The sequence below is a fragment of the Salvelinus alpinus genome, chromosome 1 (genome assembly GCF_045679555.1).
Source record: "Salvelinus alpinus chromosome 1, SLU_Salpinus.1, whole genome shotgun sequence".
In the NCBI taxonomy this organism is placed as follows: domain Eukaryota; kingdom Metazoa; phylum Chordata; class Actinopteri; order Salmoniformes; family Salmonidae; genus Salvelinus; species Salvelinus alpinus.
In genome coordinates this window covers 96638182-96659921 of record NC_092086.1, presented here as the reverse complement: position 1 = coordinate 96659921, position 21740 = coordinate 96638182, and the positions used below count along the sequence as shown (strand labels likewise).

Here is a 21740-nt window from a genome sequence, read left to right as displayed (position 1 = left end):
TTTTGTGTGAGTGGGTCCGTATGGTATATGTGTGAGTCTGTATATAGTGTGTATATTTTGTCTTGTGAGTGTGCATAGAGTCAGTGCAAGACAGGGTCAGTGCAGAGGAACCATTAACTAACTATTTAGCAGTCTTACGTTTGCCTGATATAGAGGTGCTGGATGGCAGGGACCTCGGTACTGGGCTGTCCGTACCATCCTCTGTAGTGCTTTGCAGTCGAGGGTGGTGCATTTGCCATATCAAGCGGTGATGCAGCCAGTCAAGATGCTCTCGATGGTGCAGCTGTAGAACTTTTTGCTCAGCATAGTTCCGTTGTCCGTTGCTCCAAACTAGGGCTGTGTGGTCACAAAATTTCGTCACCCGGTGGTTGTCAAGCAAATAACTGTCGATCTCACGGTAATAAACACATTTAGCATCTCCTAGTTTCCACACATAGCCTACAAGCCACAGATGCAGACCTTTGGAACATCTACATTTTAAAAAGGCTAATAAATCCACGTAATATAGCCAACACATTCACAAGAAATCTATTATTTATTTTAGACAGGTCTAAAGAAATATGATATAAAGAAAATGTAATTTATTTCAGAGGAACAAATTAGCATACTCTCAGTTGTCCTTATGTTAGGTCCTAATCTGGCTATGCCATGTGGCTGTGGGCTACACTAGTTCATTTAGCAGACAAGATTTGGTTAGAATTATGGGGCATTATTTTATATTGTTTTATAGTCTGAAGAATACAATTGAATTAAGCTGAATAAAATAGAAAGGATATTTTCTCCAAACTGTTTGAGGGAGTGCGTGCATGCGTCTATTGCATGCATGTTGAGCGGTAGCAAAGAAATAGGTACTCCTATATGTTTAATTTATAGTTATTAATGTAACTTTAGGCTGAATGACACAACTCTAATGATGATTTGAAAAAAGTCGCTTGAAAGGTATGAGCTCTGCTTTGTTTTTTGCGCAGGCTGTACACACTTCATCAGTCTCTCATTCACAAGTTGACAAGCACTTGATAATGCCTCTAATTTCACGACGGCATCCCCTTTGTGTGGCCATAATGCACCCTAAAAAAAGTTAATGACTTTTGCGGCCAGTTGTTGCCTTCTCCCTGAGTGCTAAGTGCCCCGAATCACTTCTCACTCTCATGGCTCTCCATCACGTGATCGTGTCTTTCTCTCAGGCTACAAGTGAAGACAGACACATCGGGGACGCAACTGCGTGCGTGCTTATCCAATTCCGAGGCGCATATTGAAGATATTGGAAGAACTGTCCACATTTACTTTTCGTCAGCCAACAAGATGAGTTGGCCTAACAAACAGCAAAAGCACTAGCCTATGTCAATCTACTATCCCCCAAAGTACAAAAGTTTACCTATTCTATTCTGTGCCAGAAATAAATATTCTAAACATAGTCTGGTACAGTTGTGGGATGCAATAGATCCTAAATGAATGCAACCACTAGCATACATTTTTTTAATGCAATTGTCACACCCTGGCCTTAGTTATCTTTGTTTTCTTTATTATTTTAGTTAGGTCAGGGTGTGACATGGGGGATGTATGTGTTTTGTATTGTCTAGGGGTTTTGTATGTTTATGGGGCAGTGTTCAGTCTAGGTGTATGTATGTCTATGGTTGCCTAGATTGGTTCTCAATTAGAGACAGCTGTCTATCGTTGTCTCTGATTGGGAACCATATTTAGGCAGCCATATTCATTAGGTAGTTCGTGGGTGATTGTCTATGTCTTTACGTTAGTTGCTTGTGTCTGCACTTTCGTTTTATAGCTTCACGGTCGTTTGTTGTTTTGTATAGTTTGTCAGTGTTCGTTTCGTTTTCGTCTTCAAAAAAAGAGAAGATGTATTGTTATCACGCTGCGCCTTGGTCCTCCTCTCTTCCACGTTACGACGATCGTGACAGCAATGTGGCTGACGCAACAGATCAGAACATTTAGCTTGACATCTCGTTAACTATTAGGCTATTTCTTCACATTATAAGCGCAGCAATGCACACATGGCAGTAGGTTATAAGCGTGAATGTTCCATTAGCGGGAAAACACCATTATCAAAAGTGAGATTATGCATGTAATGCTTTGATTATAAAGGTGCATTTTTATGGTGAAAAGTATCTTCCCCAAACTTGAAACTCATGCGCTACTTATGTATGCCAGGTATGCTCTAAACTCATTGTAAAGTGGATTAATGTGTTTAATTTTAAGAAGTTATTTGGCCACTTTAGTTGTGATACAGTCTTATCAAAACATATAGGCCCAGTGGTGGAAAAAGTACCCAATTGTCATACTTGAGTAAAAGTAAAGATACCTCATTAGAAAATGACTAAAGTAAAAGTGAAAGTCAACCAGTAAAACACTGCTTGATTAAAAGTCTGAAAGTATTTGGTTTTAAATATACTTAACTTCTCACGAGTCACCAACCCTGATCCGGTAGCACCCCCCAACTCACCCCACTGAGTAGCACAGCTAGCATAGCGTCACAAGTAACTTGTAGCATCTAAATATCATTAAATCACAAGTCCAAGACACCAGATGAAAGATACAGGTCTTGTGAATAAAGCCACCATTTCAGATTTTTAAAATGTTTTACAGGGAAGACACAATATGTAAATCTATTAGCTAACCACGTTAGCAAAGGACACGATTTTTTTACTCCCAACAGTTTTTTCCTGCGTCAGTAGCTATCACTAATTCGACTAAATAAAAATATATATAGCCACTAACCAAGAAACAACTTCATAAGATGACAGTCTGATAACATATTTATGGTATAGCATAGTTTTTTTTTGGAAAAATTTGCATTTTTCAGGTATAAATCACAGTTCTACATTGCAGCTGCAATCTGAAATAGTGCTGACCCAGCCAGAACAATTACAGAGACCAACGTCATATAACGAATTACTCATCTTAAAACATTTCAGAAAAATACACAGCGTACAGATATTGAAAGCCCAACATCTGGTGAATCCAAACAATATTTCAGATTTATTAAATGTTTTATAACGAAAACAAAATGTAGCGCTAAATTAGCATAGCTATACCAGGCAGATTCGGCTAGGCGCCCACGGCCAGTTCACATGCACAACAGATATGATATAACATCGTAAATTGGGTCTTACTATGGCTGATCTTTCATCAGAATGTTGATCAAAGTGTCCTTTGTCAAGATGAGTCGTTGGTTCCGTTCAGAATTGTTCCTTTCCCACTCCATTTAGCACAGGTACTGGTCGAGTGGCACGGATCTCTCAAACGTAAATAAAATCAGACAACGGAACACCACAAAACTCCCGAAAAAATTCAAATAATCTGATTAAACTATATTGAAAAAACATACATTACGATGATCTGGTCACATGTATCAAACAAACTTCGAGACGGAGATAGTTTTCATCCATAATGGCCGCACAACAGAAGACAATCGCAGCTACAAGTCGCACGATTTAGAGAACCGGAAGTTGTCGGTCACGCCAAAGAATTAGCTCTCATTTCACGTCAGTCCCAGATAAACAAGATATTTTTCCTCTGACGTCCTCTTGACACCCAGAGGAAGGCCAATGAGGTGTGTTTCGGGTCATAGGGGGCACGACCATATATAGGCAGAGCGTTGAAGCTGGCATACACATCTTGCTTTTTTCTTCTTGGTCATGGAAAGTGCTGTCAAATGACTTCTGTATCACTCAGAGACAAAATTGAAACGGTTTTAGAAACTAGAGATTGTTTTCTTTCCAATGGTATTATTTATATGCATATAGTAAGAGCAATAATTGAATAAGAGGCAGTTTAATCTGTAGAGCAAATTATGCTAATGGGAAAATAGCACCCCCTGTATTCTCAAGAAGGTAATCTTGTCTTTACGTATACTAAATAATATATGTGTGAAATTTGTTTTGATTTAGAATGGACCATTATCATTCACCTGTATCAAAACAGGGTCAGCGGGGGGAAAAATACATGTCATCTATGCACTTAAATAGCGAATGGAGGACGCTTTTCCCGTGATTCATTTTCATGCCAGCCAGGTAGGCTATACTCTTGTTGTAAAGATAAGCAATGTGCTTAGTATTAGGAAAGTTGAGAAATAAATATAGTAGGCCTATAGAAAGCTGATTGGATCCTCTTTTTAATAGAGGCCGTCACTGTTTTCTCACGCAATTGCATCGCCTATAGATAGTAACATGAGCTCATGGGCTCTCATGAAGTGTTTGATTCAATTTTTGATGACATTTGCATTGATGTCAGCGTGATTACAGGGGCAATAGAGTGCTGAGTACCAGGCAGTACCAGGCAGTTAGCAAGTTTGGTAGGCTACTAATGACCATCAGCAGCATCAGAGCTTGGAGAAGCCTAATTACCGTGACTAAACGGTGACGTGGAATTTGACTGCCTTCGTTTGACTGCCTCTACAACTGGAATTGAACACGGGACCTTCGGAACCCGGGAGAGGCTATACGGACATGCCTAGTGCCCAAATGTATTAGATATTTGGTGCAGCAAAAGTAGAGTGGAGACAAACAGATTCGGTTCAGTAAGTCATCCTATTGAGCCCTTCCCAGCTTGCTAGTTGATAGATGTTGCTAAAAAGAAGTTGCTTGCCTGCCAAAGTTGGAACTTGGGAGCGTGCTTAGAATAGTTTTTTTATGTAGACGTTAATGCCGTAGTTGTAAGTTTTCGTTGAAAATCACTACAATAAATGTGCTTTAGCCTTCACCCTGGCCTGATGTTGGCTACACTATCTAGCTACTTCCCTTTCCTTACTGCGGCAAGCAGGATCGAAGGGACACTGTGCCCTGTGTTGTTGTGTTACCAGCTTGCAGTGCAAACTCTCCCCATTGAGCAGTAGACTGTATCACTTTGACATCCACATGGTGACTAGTATCAAATACCAATATTACAAGTTAATTCTCGTGTAGGATGTTATCCTACTCTAAATAAAATCAAGTGGGATGGAACAAATTGCCCAATTTAGCTACCGCCAGTGACATGTTATGCTGCTACCTGGTGGGAGGCAACTGCTGGCCAGTGGGAAGCAGCACACGTCGGCAAGCACTAGCCTCTAAGCCCAACCATATTGCATTGCTCCGGGAGACCTGTTGCCCGGAGAAAAGATGCTAGCAGGCGCCTCAATAGAACACTGTTGCACTGGTCATTCGCAACTTCTCGTCATTATGTTAGCTAATTGGCATGCCACGGTGACATCCAGATGTCGACCGCAATACGACAAATTATTTCTCCCTCGACCATCGAAATAAACATCACTTTCTTTTGCAAGTTTTAACTAGCGCCATACTGCTGTTGTTGCCAGCATAAACTAGTATGCTGGGAAGTTCTCATCAAGACCACTAACTGAACCGAATCCATTCATCCATTCATTCAAACTGGAACATGCTTAACACCCCAGCCATCCTACAATCGAAGCTTGATGCCCTCAATCTCACACAAATTATCAATGAACCTACCAGGTACCACCACAAAGCCGTAAACACGGGCAACCTCATAGATATCATCCGAACCAACTTGCCCTCTAAATACTCCTCTGCTGTTTTCAACCAAGATCTCAGCGATCACTGCCTCATTGCCTGCATCCGTAATGGGTCAGCGGTCAAACGACCTCCATTCATCACTGTCAAACCTGAAACACTGAAACACTAGAGCGAGCAGGCCTTTCTAATCGACCTGGCCGGGGTATCCTGGAAGGATATTGATCTCATCCCATCAGTAGAGGATGCCTGGTTATTTTTTTTAAATGCCTTCCTCACCATCTTAAATAAGCATGCCCCATTCAAGAAATGTAGAACCAGGAACAGATTTAGCCCTTGATTCTCTCCAGACCTGACTGCCATTAACCAACACAAAAACATCCTATGGCGTTCTGCATTAGCATCGAACAGCCCCCACGATATGCAACTTTTCAGGGAAGCTAGAAACCAATATACACAGGCAGTTAGAAAAGCCAAGGCTAGCTTTTTCAAGCAGAAATTTGCTTCCTGCAACACAAACTCAAAAAACTTTTGGGCCACTGTATAGTCCATGGAGAATAAGAACACCTCCTCCCAGCTGCCCACTGCACTGAGGATAGGAAACACTGTCACCACCAATAAATCCACTATAATTGAGAATTTCAATAAGCATTTTTCCACGGCTGGCCATGCTTTCCACCCGGTCAACAGCACTGCACCCCCCACAGCAACTCGCCCAAGCCTTCCCCATCTCTCCTTCTCCCAAATCCAGTCAGCTGATGTTCTGAAAGAGCTGCAAAATCTGGACCCCTACAAATAAGCCAGGCTAGACAATCTGGACCCTTTCTTTCTTAAATTATCTGCCGAAATTGTTGCAAACCCTATTACTAGACTGTTCAACCTCTCTCTTTCGTGAGAAAGAGTGTCTGAGATTCCCAAAGATTGGAAAGCAGCTGCGGTCATCCCCCTATTCAAAGGGGGGGACACTCTTGACCCAAACTGCTACAGACCTATATCTATCCTACCCTGCCTTTCTAAGGTCTTCAAAAGCCAAGTCAACAAACAGATTACCGACCATTTCGAATCCCACCATACCTTCTCCGCTATGCAATCTGGGTTCAGAGCTGGTCATGGGTGCACCTCAGCCACTCTCAAGGTCCTTAACGATATCTTAACCGCCATCGATAAGAAACAATACTGTGGAGCCGTATTCATCGACCTGGCCAAGGCTTTCGACTCTGTCAATCACCACATCCTCATCGGCAGACTCGATAGCCTTGGTTTCTCAAATGATTGCCTCGCCTGGTTCACCAACTACTTCTCTGATAGAGTTCAGTGTGTCAAATCGGAGGGCCTGTTGTCTGGGCCTCTGGCAGTCTCTATGGGGGTGCCACAGGGTTCAATTCTTGGACCGACTCTCTTCTCTGTATACATCAATGATGTCGCTCTTGCTGCTGGTGAGTCTCTGATCCACCTCTATGCAGACGACACCATTCTGTATACTTCTGGCCCTTCTTTGGACACTGTGTTAACAACCCTCCAGACGAACTTCAATGCCATACAATTCTCCTTCCGTGGCCTACAATTACTCTTAAATACAAGTAAAACTAAATGCATGCTCTTCAACCGATCGCTGCCTGCACCTGCCCGCCTGTCCAACATCACTACTCTGGATGGTTCTGACTTAGAATATGTGGACAACTACAAATACCTAGGTGTCTGGTTAGACTGTAAACTCTCCCTCCAGACTCACATCAAACATCTCCAATCCAAAGTTAAATCTAGAATTGGCTTCCTATTTCGCAACAAAGCATTCTTCACTCATGCTGCCAAACATACCCTTATAAAACTGACCATCCTACCGATACTCGACTTCGGCGATGTCATTTACAAAATAGCCTCCAATACCCTACTCAATAAATTTGATGCAGTCTATTACAGTGCCATCCGTTTTGTCACCAAAGCCCCATATACTACCCACCACCGCGACCTGTACGCACTCGTTGGCTGGCCCTCGCTTCATACTCGTTGCCAAACCGACTGGCTCCAGGTCATCTATAAGACCCTGCTAGGTAAAGTCCCCCTTATCTCAGCTCGCTGGTCACCATAGCAGCACCCACCTGTAGCACGCCCTCCTGCAGGTATATCTCTCTGGTCACCCCCAAAACCAATTCTTCCTTTGGCCGCCTCTCCTTCCAGTTCTCTGCTGCCAATGATTGGAGCGAACTACAAAAATCTCTGAAACTGGAAACACTTATCTCCCTCACTAGCTTTAAGCACCAGCTATCAGAGCAGCTCACATAGCCCATCTATAATTTAGCACTTGTACATAGCCCATCTATAATTTAGCCCAAACAACTATCTCTCCCCCTACTGTATTTTTTTTTAGGGGGGGGCTCCTTTGCACCCCATTATTTATATCTCTACTTTGCACATTCTTCCACTGCAAATCTACCATTCCAGTGTTTTACTTGCTATATTGTATTTACTTCGCCACCATGGCCTTTTTTTTTCTTTTTTTTGCCTTTACCTCCCTTATCTCACCTCATTTGCTCACTTACTTATTTTTCTACTGTATTATTGACTGTATGTTTGTTTTACTCCCTGTATAGCTCTGTGTTGTTGTATGTGTCGAACTGCTTTGCTTTATCTTGGCCAGGTCGCAATTGTAAATGAGAACTTGTTCTCAACTTGCCTACCTGGTTAAATAAAGGTGAAATAAAAAATAAAATAAATAAAAATCTACACTCTCAGCTGCGTGACATACGTCATCAATTTGGGCACCGGGCGTATCCATATATACTCTCCCATTCCACCGCCGCTATCCATGCCTTAGCAAACCCAAGCCTACTTGATCGTAATAGCGATCTATTGGCTGGTTTCGAAGGCATTTACAGATGTCCTCAGGACATGGACAGGCGTACAATCTTGAGCGGTCTGGCTGGAAAAATGATGCAAGAAAGAAGTAATATTTTGTTATAGCATCTGATTACAGTTAAGTCATATTTTTTGAGTCTAGCAATTGTTCAATATTAATCATACAATGCGGTGCTGACAATTATTACGTATACAGTGGGTATAGTATAAAGGTCTCGGCAGGAAAGTTAGCAGAGTAAAAGGATGTCTCACTCTATAAAGGCTGGTGTCTGATTGGTTTCTCTGCATTTCTGGTTTAGTGACTGTGTCCTCTGAGTCTGAAGGAGCTGTGATAGAATTTTAGAGCTCTAGAACCTGGTGCAAATACTCTGTCTGAGTTGAGACTAACAGCACTGATAAGCAGGGGAAGAAGAGACAATATTAAAAGATTGAACACCCCAGAAATGCAGTGGCTTGTTTCTTGTCTGGGGGAGGGGGCTGTGAGGTGCAGCAGTGAGTCAGAGGAGGAAGAGAAGGAGGAAGAGAAGGAAGGAGGGAGGGAAGGTGTGAATGTGTTATGAGGAAGGCAGGGTAATTAGCGCCATAGGCGAGCCATCGTTATTCTACACCTTGTAAATAGAGCGCTATGGTGTGATGTGGTGCCATTAGCACACACTATCAGAAACCTGCAAACGACCCCCAAAACAGGTACCCCCTATCACAACAGATACATCAAGAAGACCTAGCGCCTCCAATGATAAATTCATGAACGTTTATGGGGTCAAATTTGTAATTTAGTATAGCACTAAACTGTAATTCATAGTTTGTGTTTAAATTTTTTCATTGTGATTCCTTGTTTTTCTCCAGCCTCAAAGGACCGCCCCCCGCCCATCATCCGGCAGGGCCCGTCCAACCAGACGCAGGCTGTTGGGGGTGTGGCCCTGCTGAGGTGCCAGGCGTCAGGGGACCCGGAGCCCACCGTTACCTGGCTGAGGGATGGCCTCAGTCTGCTGGGGAAGGACCTTCGCATGGCCCTGCTGGAGCCTGGCAGCCTGCAGATCCAAAGCACCAGGGTGGGTTCATAGGACTGATGCTGTACAAACACAATACACACAGTCACAGCAGCAAGCCTCCACACTGTGTTCACTCATGATTGATTTGGCCATGAGTCTGCCTGCCATAGTGACTCCATCTTTTCTCTCTCTGCTTCTCTACTTTCATTGCCTTCTTTTCAATAAACTGCCCATTCTTTACAGTTTCTCTCTATTCTCAAAGGCAGGTTGTTAAGGTTTGTGTGTGTGTGTGCGTGCGTGCTTACGTGTGTTTATGCGCTTGCCTCACATTTTTTATTTTATTTTATCCATTATTTTATATTGCTTGTGAGAGAGAGGAGAGACAAATTCCCATCTGATGTCAGTTGGATCTAATTCAAATAGACAAGTGCAGGCAGGTTGCCTTTAAAGATGAATAGAGGGTATTGATTTTTATAAGTCATTTAAAGCTGTCATTTAGAGCCATTCGCCTAGGCAGCATTTAGAGATGCTCTAACCCAAGGACAGTGATTGGGGGGAATGCAACCATGTAAGGGACAGATCGAAATTGACAAATAACAATAAATGTAAAAACACATCCCTCCCTATCTTGTAGGCTTACCCAGTATCGAATCTCTGAATTTCATTCGACATTTTGGTGTTTTGTACCAGATGTCTCTTTCCATTCATCAAATTGAATCTGCACAGTTTGGATTGATTGATTGATTCAAAGTTAAAAATATACATACAGTGCATTCGGAAAGTATTAAGACACCTTCACTTGTTCCACATTTTGTTACGTTACAGCCTTATTCTAAAATTGATTAAATGTTTATTTTCCTCATCATTCTAAACACAATACCGCACGATGACAAAGCGAAAACAGGTTTTTATACATTTTTGCAAATGTATTGAATTGAAAAACAGAAATACCTTATTTACATAATTATTCAGACCCTTTGCTATGAGTCTTGGAATTGAGCTCAGGTGCATCCTGTTTCTATTGATCATCCTTGAGATGTTTCTACAACTTTATTGGAGTCCACCAGTGGGAAATTAAATTGATTGGACATGATTTGGAAAGGTACACACCTGTCTATATAAGGTCCCAGTTGACAGTGCATGTTAGAGCAAAAACCAAGCCATGAGGTCAAAGGACTTGTCCGTAGAGCCCCGAGACAGGATTGAGTCGAGGCACAGATCTGGGGAAGGGTACCAAAACATTTATGCTGCATTGAACCATTGGCCTTCATCATTGTTCAGTGGAAGAAGTTTGGAACCACCAAGACTCTTCCTAGAGCTGGCCGCCCGGCTAAACTGACTAATCAGGGGAGAAGGGCCTTGGTCAGGGAGGTGAACAAGAACCCGATGGTCACTCTGACAGAGCTCTAGAGATCCTCTGTGGAAATGGGAGAACCTTCCAGAAGGACAACCATTTCTGCTGCACTCCACCAATCAGGCCTTTATTGTAGAGTGGCCAGATGGAAGCCACTCCTCATTAAAAGACACATGACAGCCCACTTGGAGTTTGCCTAAAGGACTCTCAGACTATGAGAAACAAGATTCTCTGGTCTGATGAAACCAAGATTGAACTATTTGACCTGAATGCCAAGCATCACGTCTGGAGTAAATCTGGCACCATCCCTGTCAGGTTTTGGCCAGGACTGTTCTGTTTTTTTGTCACTAGATGTCCCCATTGCACCTTTTTTGTACCTTTTGTTTTTCCCTTGCTCTAATTATTGTTTGCACCTGTATGTCGTTCCCTTGTTAGTATTTAATCCCTGTGTGTTCCTCAGTTCCTTGCTCAGTGTTTGTATGTTAGCACCCAGCCCCAGCCCAAGCCTTGTTGTGAACATATATTTTTCTCTTGTTGGATTTTCCAGAGGTTCTCTGGTTTTGTTCTTTTGTATTTTGGATTAGTCTTTTGAGGTTTGTTTTTCCCTTGCTGTTTTTACCACTTTGTGGATTTTCTTTGTATTTTGGAAGATATCTATTTTTTATTAAACCACCATCTCTAGTACTGCTGTGTCTGCCTCATCTTCTGGGTTCTGCCGATTTAGTGACTGTTTCTCGCACCGGGTCCTGACAGAAACACTGAGCCATTAAAATGAACCCAGAGGCAGCCAGTACCCAGGACTTTTTTCCCATGCTGTCCCACCACGAGGGGACTGTCCAACGTCACGAAGCTGCTCTGGTTCAGCAAGAGGCCTTAATGGCTGGACATTCTCAACTTCTGTCGGAGATGATGACTTCCATAAAGCAGATTTCTGATCAACTTTCTCCTGCAACCGCTTCTGCTCCAGTTCATCAGATTCAAGTGCCCGTGGCAGTTAACCCCCTGGCTGAACCTCGTCTGCCGCCTCCCCAACGGTTCTCAGGTGATCCGAGTGGTTGTAAGGGGTTTTTCACCCAATGTTCTCTCTCCTTCGAGCTGCAACCCTCGTCATTTCCCACCGACCGGTCCAAGATAGCATATATCATCACCCTGCTGTCGGAAAAAGCCCTAGCCTGGGCTACTGCTGTGTGGGATGCCCAAAGTCCCTGCTGTGCCAGCTACTCTACCTTTGCTGAAGAATTCAAGCGAGTGTTTCAAGGTCCTACCAGCGGTCCTGACTCAGCCAAACAGCTCCTGACTCTCCGCCAAGGTCGGCGCAGCGTGACGGACTATGCCATCCAGTTCCGCACGGTGGCAGCAGCGAGTGGCTGGAATGACGAGGCGCTCACAGTGTGCTTTTTGAAGGGTCTTTCCGACACCATCCAAGATGAACTGGTCACTCGGGAACCACCGGACAACCTCGAGTCCCTGATCAAGTTGGCTTCACGCATAGACCAGCGTCTGAGAGAGAGAGAGCTCAACCGTAGATCTCTCACCCTAGCTCCTATCGGTCCCAGCTCCGAGTCTCCACCTTTATCCCCGCTGACTCCACCGGAACCCATGCAGGTTGGACGCATCTCCCAGGCTGAGAGAGACCGCCGGATGAGGGAGCGATGCTGTCTATATTGCGGCAAACCGGGCCATTTCCTCTCCACGTGTCCCGGGCTCCAGGGAAAACGCACTCTCCCGTGCAGGCCTGGGAGGACGGTAACGGGAAACATAACCTCCTCTCATCCATCCAACTCCCGCCTGCTCATTCCAGTTACCCTTTCCTGGGACAACCACGAGCTTCCCCTTCAAGCCTTGGTAGACTCTGGAGCCGCAGGTAACTTCATGGATGGTGTCTGGGCGAAGGAGAATGGCGTTCCCTCTGAACCTCTAAGTGACCCCATAAGGGTTACTACGTTGGATGGAAGCCCTTTGGGATCTGGACTTGTCACTCGTGTCACTACCCCCTTGCGTCTTTCAGTTTCCCAACACCAGGAAGTGATGAACTTTCATCTGACCTCGTGTTCCGAGTTCCCTCTCGTCCTTGGATACCCCTGGCTTCACAGCCATAACCCTCACATCGACTGGTCTGTGGGCACTATCAAGCAGTGGGGTCCTACGTGCCAAGCCACTTGTATATTCCCAAGTTCCCCGAGTTCCCCTCCCGAGTCTCTAGAATCCATCGACCTGTCCCGAGTTCCCGAGTGTTACCATGACCTCAAACCGGTATTTAGCAAACAGAGGGCCACCAAACTACCACCCCATAGACCTTACGATTGCCCCATCGACCTGTTTCCGGGCACCTGCCCCCCCAGGGGTCGGATCTTTTCCCTATCTCCTCCCGAACGAGCTGCTATGGATACCTACATCAAGGACGCTCTGGCAGCAGGCCTCATGCGTCCATCCACCTCGCCGGCGGGAGCAGGGTTTTTCTTTGTGGCCAAAAAAGACGGGGGATTACGTCCTTGCATCGACTACCGGGGACTTAATGCCATAACCGTCCGTAACCGCTACCCGCTACCCCTTATGGCCACAGCCTTTGAGCTGCTCCAGGAAGCAGTGGTCTTCACTAAGCTTGACCTGCGGAACGCATACCATCTTGTGCGGATCAAACCCGGTGACGAGTGGAAGACCGCTTTCAACACGCCTACTGGTCACTACGAATACTTGGTGATGCCCTTCGGCCTGACCAACGCCCCGGCTGTGTTCCAAGCGCTCATAAACGATGTGCTTAGGGATATGCTTAACATTTTCGTGTTTGTTTACTTGGATGACATCCTCATCTTTTCGAGCTCCCTTCAAGAACACACTAAGCATGTCAGACAAGTGCTCAAACGCCTCCTAGACAGCCATTTGTACGTTAAGCCGGAAAAGTGTGAATTCCATTCCTCTCGAGTACAGTTCCTGGGATTTGTAGTGGAACCCGGTCGAGTCCAGATGGACCCCAAGAAGGTAGGGGCGGTAGCAGATTGGCCCACCCCCAAGTCCGTTAAGGAAGTTCAGCGTTTCCTGGGCTTCACTAACTTCTACCGCAAGTTCATCAAGAACTTCAGCTCGGTGGCAGCCCCTCTCTCAGCTTTAACCAAGGGTGGCAACACAAGGTTTCTGTGGGGAAGAGAAGCTGAGACGGCCTTCCAAGGACTCAAGCAGCGCATCCTCTCTGCTCCCATCCTGACACTACCGACGGCGGATGAACCTTTTGTGGTGGAGGTAGACGCATCAGAGGTGGGTGTTGGAGCTGTCCTGTCTCAGAGGGGTGAAGACAAGAGGCTTCATCCTTGCGCCTTCTTCTCTCACCGGCTTACCCCGGCCGAGAGGAATTACGATGTGGGGGATCGTGAACTCCTAGCGGTTAAGATGGCATTGAAGGAATGGAGACACTGGCTCGAGGGGGCTTCTCAACCGTTTCAAGTGCTTACGGACCACAAAAATCTGGAGTATATCCAGCAGGCGAAGCGGTTGAACTCCAGACAAGCTCGATGGTCTCTTTTCTTCAGCCGATTCCAGTTTATTCTCACCTATAGACCCGGGTCGAAGAATCTCAAACCGGATGCCTTGTCACGAGTCTACTCTCCTGCCATTCGAGAAGATACTGACATGACTGTTCTTCCTGCCGCTAAGATCGTGGCTCCGATCTCGTGGCAAGTGGAGGATACCGTGACACAAGCTCAAGCCATCGAACCGGGCCCTGGAGGAGGTCCTGCTAATCGGTTGTTTGTTCCCAAGGCAGCAAGGTCCCAAGTCCTTCTGTGGGGGCACTCCTCTCGCCTCACCTGTCACCCGGGCGTAGGTCGCACCTTGGAGTTCATCCAGCGTAAGTTCTGGTGGCCCACCATAAAAGAAGACGTTGCCACTTTCGTCAAGGCCTGTTCCGTGTGCTGCCAGGGCAAATCTTCTCACCTCCGCCCTCAAGGACTCCTTCACCCTTTATCTATTCCCCACCGACCCTGGTCCCATATCTCGCTGGACTTTATTACTGGCCTTCCTCCGTCCCATGGTAATACTACGATCCTAGTCATCATCGACAGGTTTTCTAAGGCGGCCAGGTTTGTTCCCTTGACCAAATTACCTTCTGCCAAGGAAACAGCTGAGTTGGTGATTAACCATGTGTTCCGAGTCTTTGGCATCCCGCAAGATATGGTTTCCGACAGAGGTCCCCAGTTCGCCTCAAGGTTTTGGAAGGCCTTCTGCCAACTCATAGGGGCCACGGCCAGTTTATTTTCAGGGTACCATCCGGAGTCCAACGGCCAAACTGAGAGGATGAATCAGGAGCTGGAAACCACCCTCAGATGTATGGTTTCCAACAACCCATCCACATGGTCATCCTTCATTGTTTGGGCTGAGTACGCGCACAACACCTTGTGCTCCTCCTCCACTGGTATATCCCCGCACGAGTGTCAGTTTGGCTATGCTCCTCTATTGTTCCCGGACCAGGAGGCAGAAGTCAGAGTGCCTTCAGCCTCGAGGTTCATCAGACGCTGTCGGCTTACGTGGAAGAAGGCCCGTCTTAATCTTCTGCGTTCCTCACAGCAGTACCAACGACAAGCCAACAGACGTCGCCGTCCCGGTCCTACCCTGTACCCCGGCCAGAGAGTATGGCTCTCAACAAAAAACTTACCGCTACGGGTGGAGTCTCGCAAGCTGTCCCAGAGATTCATCGGACCCTTTAAGATTGCCAGGAGAGTCAATCCCGTTACTTTTCGCCTGCACTTACCCAGATCCCTTAAAATCAATCCCACATTTCACATTTCTTTATTAAAACCTGTTGTTTTTTCTCCCCTTATTCCGGCAGGCAGACCTCCCCCTCCGCCCCGTGTCATCGGAGGCCAGTCGGCTTATACCGTCCACCGGATACTGGACTCCCGCCGGGTGCAGCGGTCCTGGCAGTATCTGGTGGACTGGGAAGGCTACGGTCCCGAGGAGCGCTCCTGGGTTCCTGCCAAGGACATACTGGACCCTGACCTCATTCGTCAGTTCAGGGCCCTCCACCCTGAGAAGGCTGGTAGGAACGTCAGGAGCCGTTCCTAGGAGGGGGATTCTGTCAGGTTTTGGCCAGGACTGTTCTGGTTTTTTGTCACTAGATGTCCCCATTGCACCTTTTTTGTACCTTTTGTTTTTCCCTTGCTCTAATTATTGTTTGCACCTGTATGTCGTTCCCTTGTTAGTATTTAATCCCTGTGTGTTCCTCAGTTCCTTGCTCAGTGTTTGTATGTTAGCACCCAGCCCCAGCCCAAGCCTTGTTGTGAACATATATTTTTCTCTTGCTGGATTTTCCAGAGGTTCTCTGGTTTTGTTCTTTTGTATTTTGGATTAGTCTTTTGAGGTTTGTTTTTTCCCTTGCTGTTTTTACCACTTTGTGGATTTTCTTTGTATTTTGGAAGATATCTATTTTTTTATTAAACCACCATCTCTAGTACTGCTGTGTCTGCCTCATCTTCTGGGTTCTGCCGATTTAGTGACTGTTTCTCGCACCGGGTCCTGACAATCCCTTTGTTGAAACATGGTCGTGGCAGAATCATGCTGTGGGGATGTTTTTCAGTGGCAGGGACTGGGAGACTAGTCGGGATCAAGGAAAAGATGAAGGGAACAAAGTACTGAGAGATCCATAATAATAACCTGCTACAGAGTGCTCAGGACCTCAGACTGGGGAGAAAGTTCACATTTTAACAGGACAAAAACCCTAAGCACACAGCCAAGACAACATAAGAGTGGCTTCGGGACAAGTCTCTGAATGTCTTTGAGGGCCCAGCCAGAGCCCGGACTTGATCCAGATCTAACATATCTGGAGAGCCCTGAAAATAGCTGTGCAGCGACGCTCCCCATCCAACCTGACAGAGCTTGAGAGGATCTGTAGAAGAATGGGAGAAACTCCTCAAATACAGGTGTGCCAAGCTTGTAGCGTCATACCCAAGAAGACTCGAGGCTGTAATCGCTGCCAAAGGTGTTTCAACAAAGTACTGAGTAAGGAGTCTGAGTTCTTATGTAAATGTGATATTTCAGTTTTTTATTTTTAATACATTTGCAAAACTTTACAAAAACTTGTTTTTGCTTTGTCATTATTGGGTATTGTATGTAGATTGATGAGAGAAAAAAAAAGGCTGTAACGTAATAAAATGTGGAAAACGTCAAGTGGTCTGAATACTTTCTGAATACAGAAATCATTTTTAAAGTGACTGGGATTGCACAATAAAGTCAGGGACTTTGTGGTCACATTGTGGTCACTACATTTTCTGCAGCACATGTTGCAGAAATATAAGGACTGAATGCACGCCTAATTTACACTTCTCCATCTGGCTTTTGGGGGTCACCTTATTTTTTAACATGTATTGGATAACGGCTCAATCATTTGGGCTTTTTTGGGCTTGGGCTCATAACATTTATTTAATGTATGACTCATCAGCCTCAGGTAGCATCAGACTTGAATTTTCATGCCGATCAAAGCTCTAATCAAATCCAGACATACATGTATTAATATGCTTTAGAATGGCACTTCCGGTTTGGGCAGGAAATACCGGATAACCTGGGAGAAAAGTGGTTATTCTCGAGGTGGAACATTTTGTAAAATACCGGGAAATTATTCAAACCTAGTCTGTAGCTTCTTTTTTAGATGTTTGGGGCTGCTGGTGAACCATGATGTGCAGGCCTAATCAAAGTGACACTGGACTAGCACACTTGACAGTCTTTAGGTTGTCTATAGGTTTCCATCTAATTGGCAACAGATTTTCATGTGAATATTCTAAAATATGCATCAAAACAATATGCATATTTCAGGGTTTCCTTTTGGAAAATGTGTCGCCTGACAATGTGACTGGGAAGATTTTAATTTACTAGACATTTGAGAAATTTACCGGACATCCATTTGCATTCAGATCCGACTTGGCGGCACCAGCGTCATCAGTAAATGAGGGATATTGGCCAAATGAGCCACATTTACGTGTCCCTAAAAACAACCTATGTCAAATGACCTAATCATTATTCCTTATGTTTTGATGTGTAGCATATGCAACAACAAAAAATATAGTTTTTTAGGCTTCTTTCCTAAAAAAAATATTGTTGTCACGATCGTCAAAGGGTGTGAAAAGAATCAGACGCAGAGAGAGAGCCGCTTGGAAAAAACTATTCCTTTTACTGCTTAACAAAATATGAAGCCCGAACATACAGGGCGCAGAAAAACACTTGCAACAACCCACCATAAGGTGCAACCCACCATAAGGTGCAACGACCCGGAAGGCGAGGTGCCGGGCGATCCGGGTGGAGGCGGTGGAAGTCTCTCAGAAGAGAAGGATCTAAAATGTCCCCCACCGGAACCCAGCATCTCTCCTCCGGACCGTACCCCTCCCAGTCCACGAGGTACTGTAGGCCCCTCACCCGGCGTCTCGAGTCCAGAATGGCACGTACTGTGTACGCCGGGGACCCCTCGATCTCCAGAGGGGGTGGAGGGACCTCAGGCACCTCACCTTCTTGCAGGGGACCAGCCACCACCGGCCTGAGGAGAGACACATGAAACGAGGGGTTAATACGGTAATACTTAGGAAGTTGTAACCTATAACACACCTCGTTTATTCTCCTCAGGACTTTAAACGGCCCCACACACTGCGGCCCCAGCTTCCGACAGGGCAGGCGGAGAGGCAGGTTTCGGGTCGAGAGCCAGACCCTGTCCCCCGGTGTGAACACGGGGGCCTCACTGCGGTGCTGGTCAGCGCTCCTCTTCTGCCGTTGTCCTGCTAACCTTAGTGATTCCTGGACGGCTTTCCAGGTGTCCTTGGAGCGCTGTACCCATTCCTCTACCACAGGAGCCTCGGTCTGACTCTGATGCCATGGGGCCAGGACCGGCTGGTAACCTAACACACACTCAAACGGGGACATGTTCGTTGAGGAGTGGCGGAGGGAGTTCTGAGCGAGCTCAGCCCAAGGAACATACCTCGCCCACTCACCAGGCCGGTCCCGGCAATATGACCGCAGAAACCTGCCCACATCCTGGTTTACGCGCTCCACCTGCCCATTACTCTCGGGGTGAAAACCCGAGGTCAAGCTGACCGAGACCCCCAGTCTTTCCATAAACGCCCTCCAAACTCTGGACGTGAATTGGGGGCCCCGATCAGAAACGATGTCCTCAGGCACCCCATAGTGCCGGAAGACATGGGTAAACAAGGCCTCCGCAGTCTGCAGGGCCGTAGGGAGCCCGGGCAACGGGATGAGACGGCAGGACTTAGAGAACCGATCCACAACGACCAAAATCGTAGTACTTCCCTGGGACGGGGGAAGATCGGTAAGAAAGTCCACCGATAAGTGTGTCCACGGCCGTTGTGGAACGGGGAGGGGCTGTAACTTCCCTCTAGGCAAGTGCCGAGGAGCCTTGCTCTGAGCGCACACCGAGCAGGAGGAGACATAAAATATCACGTCCTTAGCCAACGTGGGCCACCAGTATCTCCCTCTAAGACTCCGCACTGTCCTCTCGATGCCAGGATGACCCGAGGAGGGGAGAGTATGAGCCCAACGGATTAGCTTATCCCGGACCCCCCTCGGCACGTACTGAACCCCCGCTGGACAATTTGGGGGGGTCTGCTCTAAACGTGAGGCTCTCTCTATCTCCGCGTCCACCTCCCATACCACCGGTGCCACGAGACATGAAGGTGGAATGATGAGAGTTGGCTCAACGGACCGCTCCTCGGTATCATAGAGACGGGACAGTGCGTCAGCTTTGGTGTTTTGGGAGCCTGGTCGGTACGAGATGGTGAACTGAAACCGAGTGAAAAACATGGCCCATCTAGCCTGACGCGGATTTAGTCTCCTCGCTTCCCGGATGTACTCGAGATTACGATGGTGAGTCCAGATGAGAAAAGGGTGTTTCGCCCCCTCAAGCCAATGTCTCCACACCTTCAGAGCTTTGACTATAGCTAACAACTCCCGGTCCCCCACGTCATAGTTTCGCTCCGCCGTACCGAGCTTCCTCGAAAAGAAAGCACAAGGGCGGAGCTTGGGTGGTACGCCCGAGCGCTGGGACAGCACGGCCCCGACCCCCGCCTCGGACGCGTCCACCTCCACTATGAACGCTAAAGAGGGGTCCGGATGCGCCAACACGGGCGCATTGGTGAACAGCTCCCTCAGACGACTGAAAGCTCTGTCCGCCTCTGCTGACCAACGCAAGCGCACCGGTCCTCCCCTCAGCAGTGAGGTAATGGGAGCAGCCACCTGACCAAAACCCCGGATAAACCTCCGGTAGTAATTGGCAAACCCTAAAAACCGCTGCACCTCTTTCACCGTGGTCGGAGTCGGCCAATTACGCACGGCTGTAACGCGGTCATCCTCCATCACCACCCCGTAGGTGGAAATACGATAACCCAGGAAGGAAACGGCCTGTTTGAAGAACTCACATTTCTCCGCCTTGCAATACAGGTCATGCTCCAGCAGTCGCCCAAGTACCTTACGCACCAGAGACACATGCGCCGCGCGTGTGGCAGAGTAGATCAAGATGTCATCAATGTACACTACCATTCCCTGCCCGAGCAGGTCTCGGAGAATCTCATCTACGAAGGATTGAAAGACAGCTGGAGCATTTTTCAACCCATATGGCATGACGCGGTACTCATAATGGCCAGATGTAGTACTAAATGCGGTTTTCCACTCATCTCCTCCCCGGATACGCACCAGATAATACGCACTCCTCAGGTCCAATTTTGTGAAGAAGCGTGCCCCGTGAAATGATTCCACCGCCGTAGCGATGAGAGGTAGTGGGTAACTAAACCCCACTGTGATGGAATTTAGACCTCGATAATCAATGCACGGGCGTAAACCGCCATCCTTCTTCTTCACAAAAAAGAAACTCGAGGAGACAGGTGATGCGGAGGGCCGAATGTATCCCTGTCCCAGTGATTCAGTAACATATGTTTCCATAGCCGCTGTCTCCGCCTGAGATAAAGGATACACGTGACTCCTAGGAAGTGCAGCGTTCTCCAGGAGGTTTATCGCGCAGTCCCCTCCACGATGGGGTGGTAATTGGGTCGCCTTCTTTTTACTGAAGGCGATAGCCAAATCGGCATATTCAGAGGGAATGCGCACGGTGGAAACCTGGTCTGGACTCTCCACCGTAGTCGCACCGACGGCAACTCCTATACACCTGCCTGAACACTCCTCGGACCACCCCTTAAGAGCCCCCTGTTGCCAGGAAATCACCGGGTTGTGCTGGGCTAACCAGGGAATTCCCAACACCACTGGAAACGCAGGTGAGTCGATAAGGAACAGACTAATCTGCTCCTTATGACTACCCTGCGTTACCATGTCCAGTGGTACCGTGGCCTCCCTGACCATCCCTGACCCTAATGGTCGGCTATCTAAGGAGTGCACGGGGAAAGGTAGGTCTAACGACACAAGAGGAATCCCTAGCCTTAATGCGAGCCCCCGATCTATAAAATTCCCAGCTGCGCCTGAATCGACTAGCGCCTTATGCTGTAGAGAGGGAAAAAACCCGGGGAAAGAGGTTAACACATACATATGACTGACAGGAAGCTCTGGGTAAGTCTGGTGCTGACTCACCTGGGGTGATCGAGTAGTGTTCCGCCTGCCCTCCCGACTCCCAGAAGAGTTCCTCCAGCACCGGTCGGCCGTGTGCCCTCGTCGACCACAACTGGTGCAGGAGAAACCTCCTCCTCCGGCCCCCCTTGACGCTGCCCCCCCTAACTCCATAGGGATAGGAGCAGGAGGGCTAGGGGATGGAAACGACAGGACCTGTTCCGAACGTCCGCGGGCAGCCAGCAGGTTGTCGAGACGGATGGCCATGTCAATGAGTTCATCCAGCGTGAGTGTGGTGTCCCGACACGCTAGCTCCCTGCGGACGTCCTCCCTAAGGCTACATCGGAAATGGTCTATTAAGGCCCTGTCGTTCCACCCTGCTCCTGCGGCCAAGGTCCTGAACTCCAGGGCGAAGTCCTGTACGCTCCTCGTCTCCTGACGCAGGTGGAACAGCCGTTCATTCGCCGCACGACCCTCTGGTGGGTGGTCAAAAACAGCTCGGAATCGGCGGGTGAA

General features: G+C 47.2%; 1 protein-coding gene across 5 annotated transcripts in view; it reads left to right on the top strand.

The window, feature by feature from the left end:
- LOC139535494 (roundabout homolog 2-like) overlaps nt 1–21740 on the top strand; it is a 270018-nt gene that overhangs the window by 182427 nt on the left and 65851 nt on the right. For all 5 annotated transcript variants that reach the window (XM_071334954.1, XM_071334937.1, XM_071334946.1 and 2 more), the window contains exon 9: nt 9189–9394. In XM_071334954.1, the coding sequence (XP_071191055.1) occupies nt 9189–9394 (206 nt within the window). The remainder of the gene's footprint in view (nt 1–9188; nt 9395–21740) is intronic.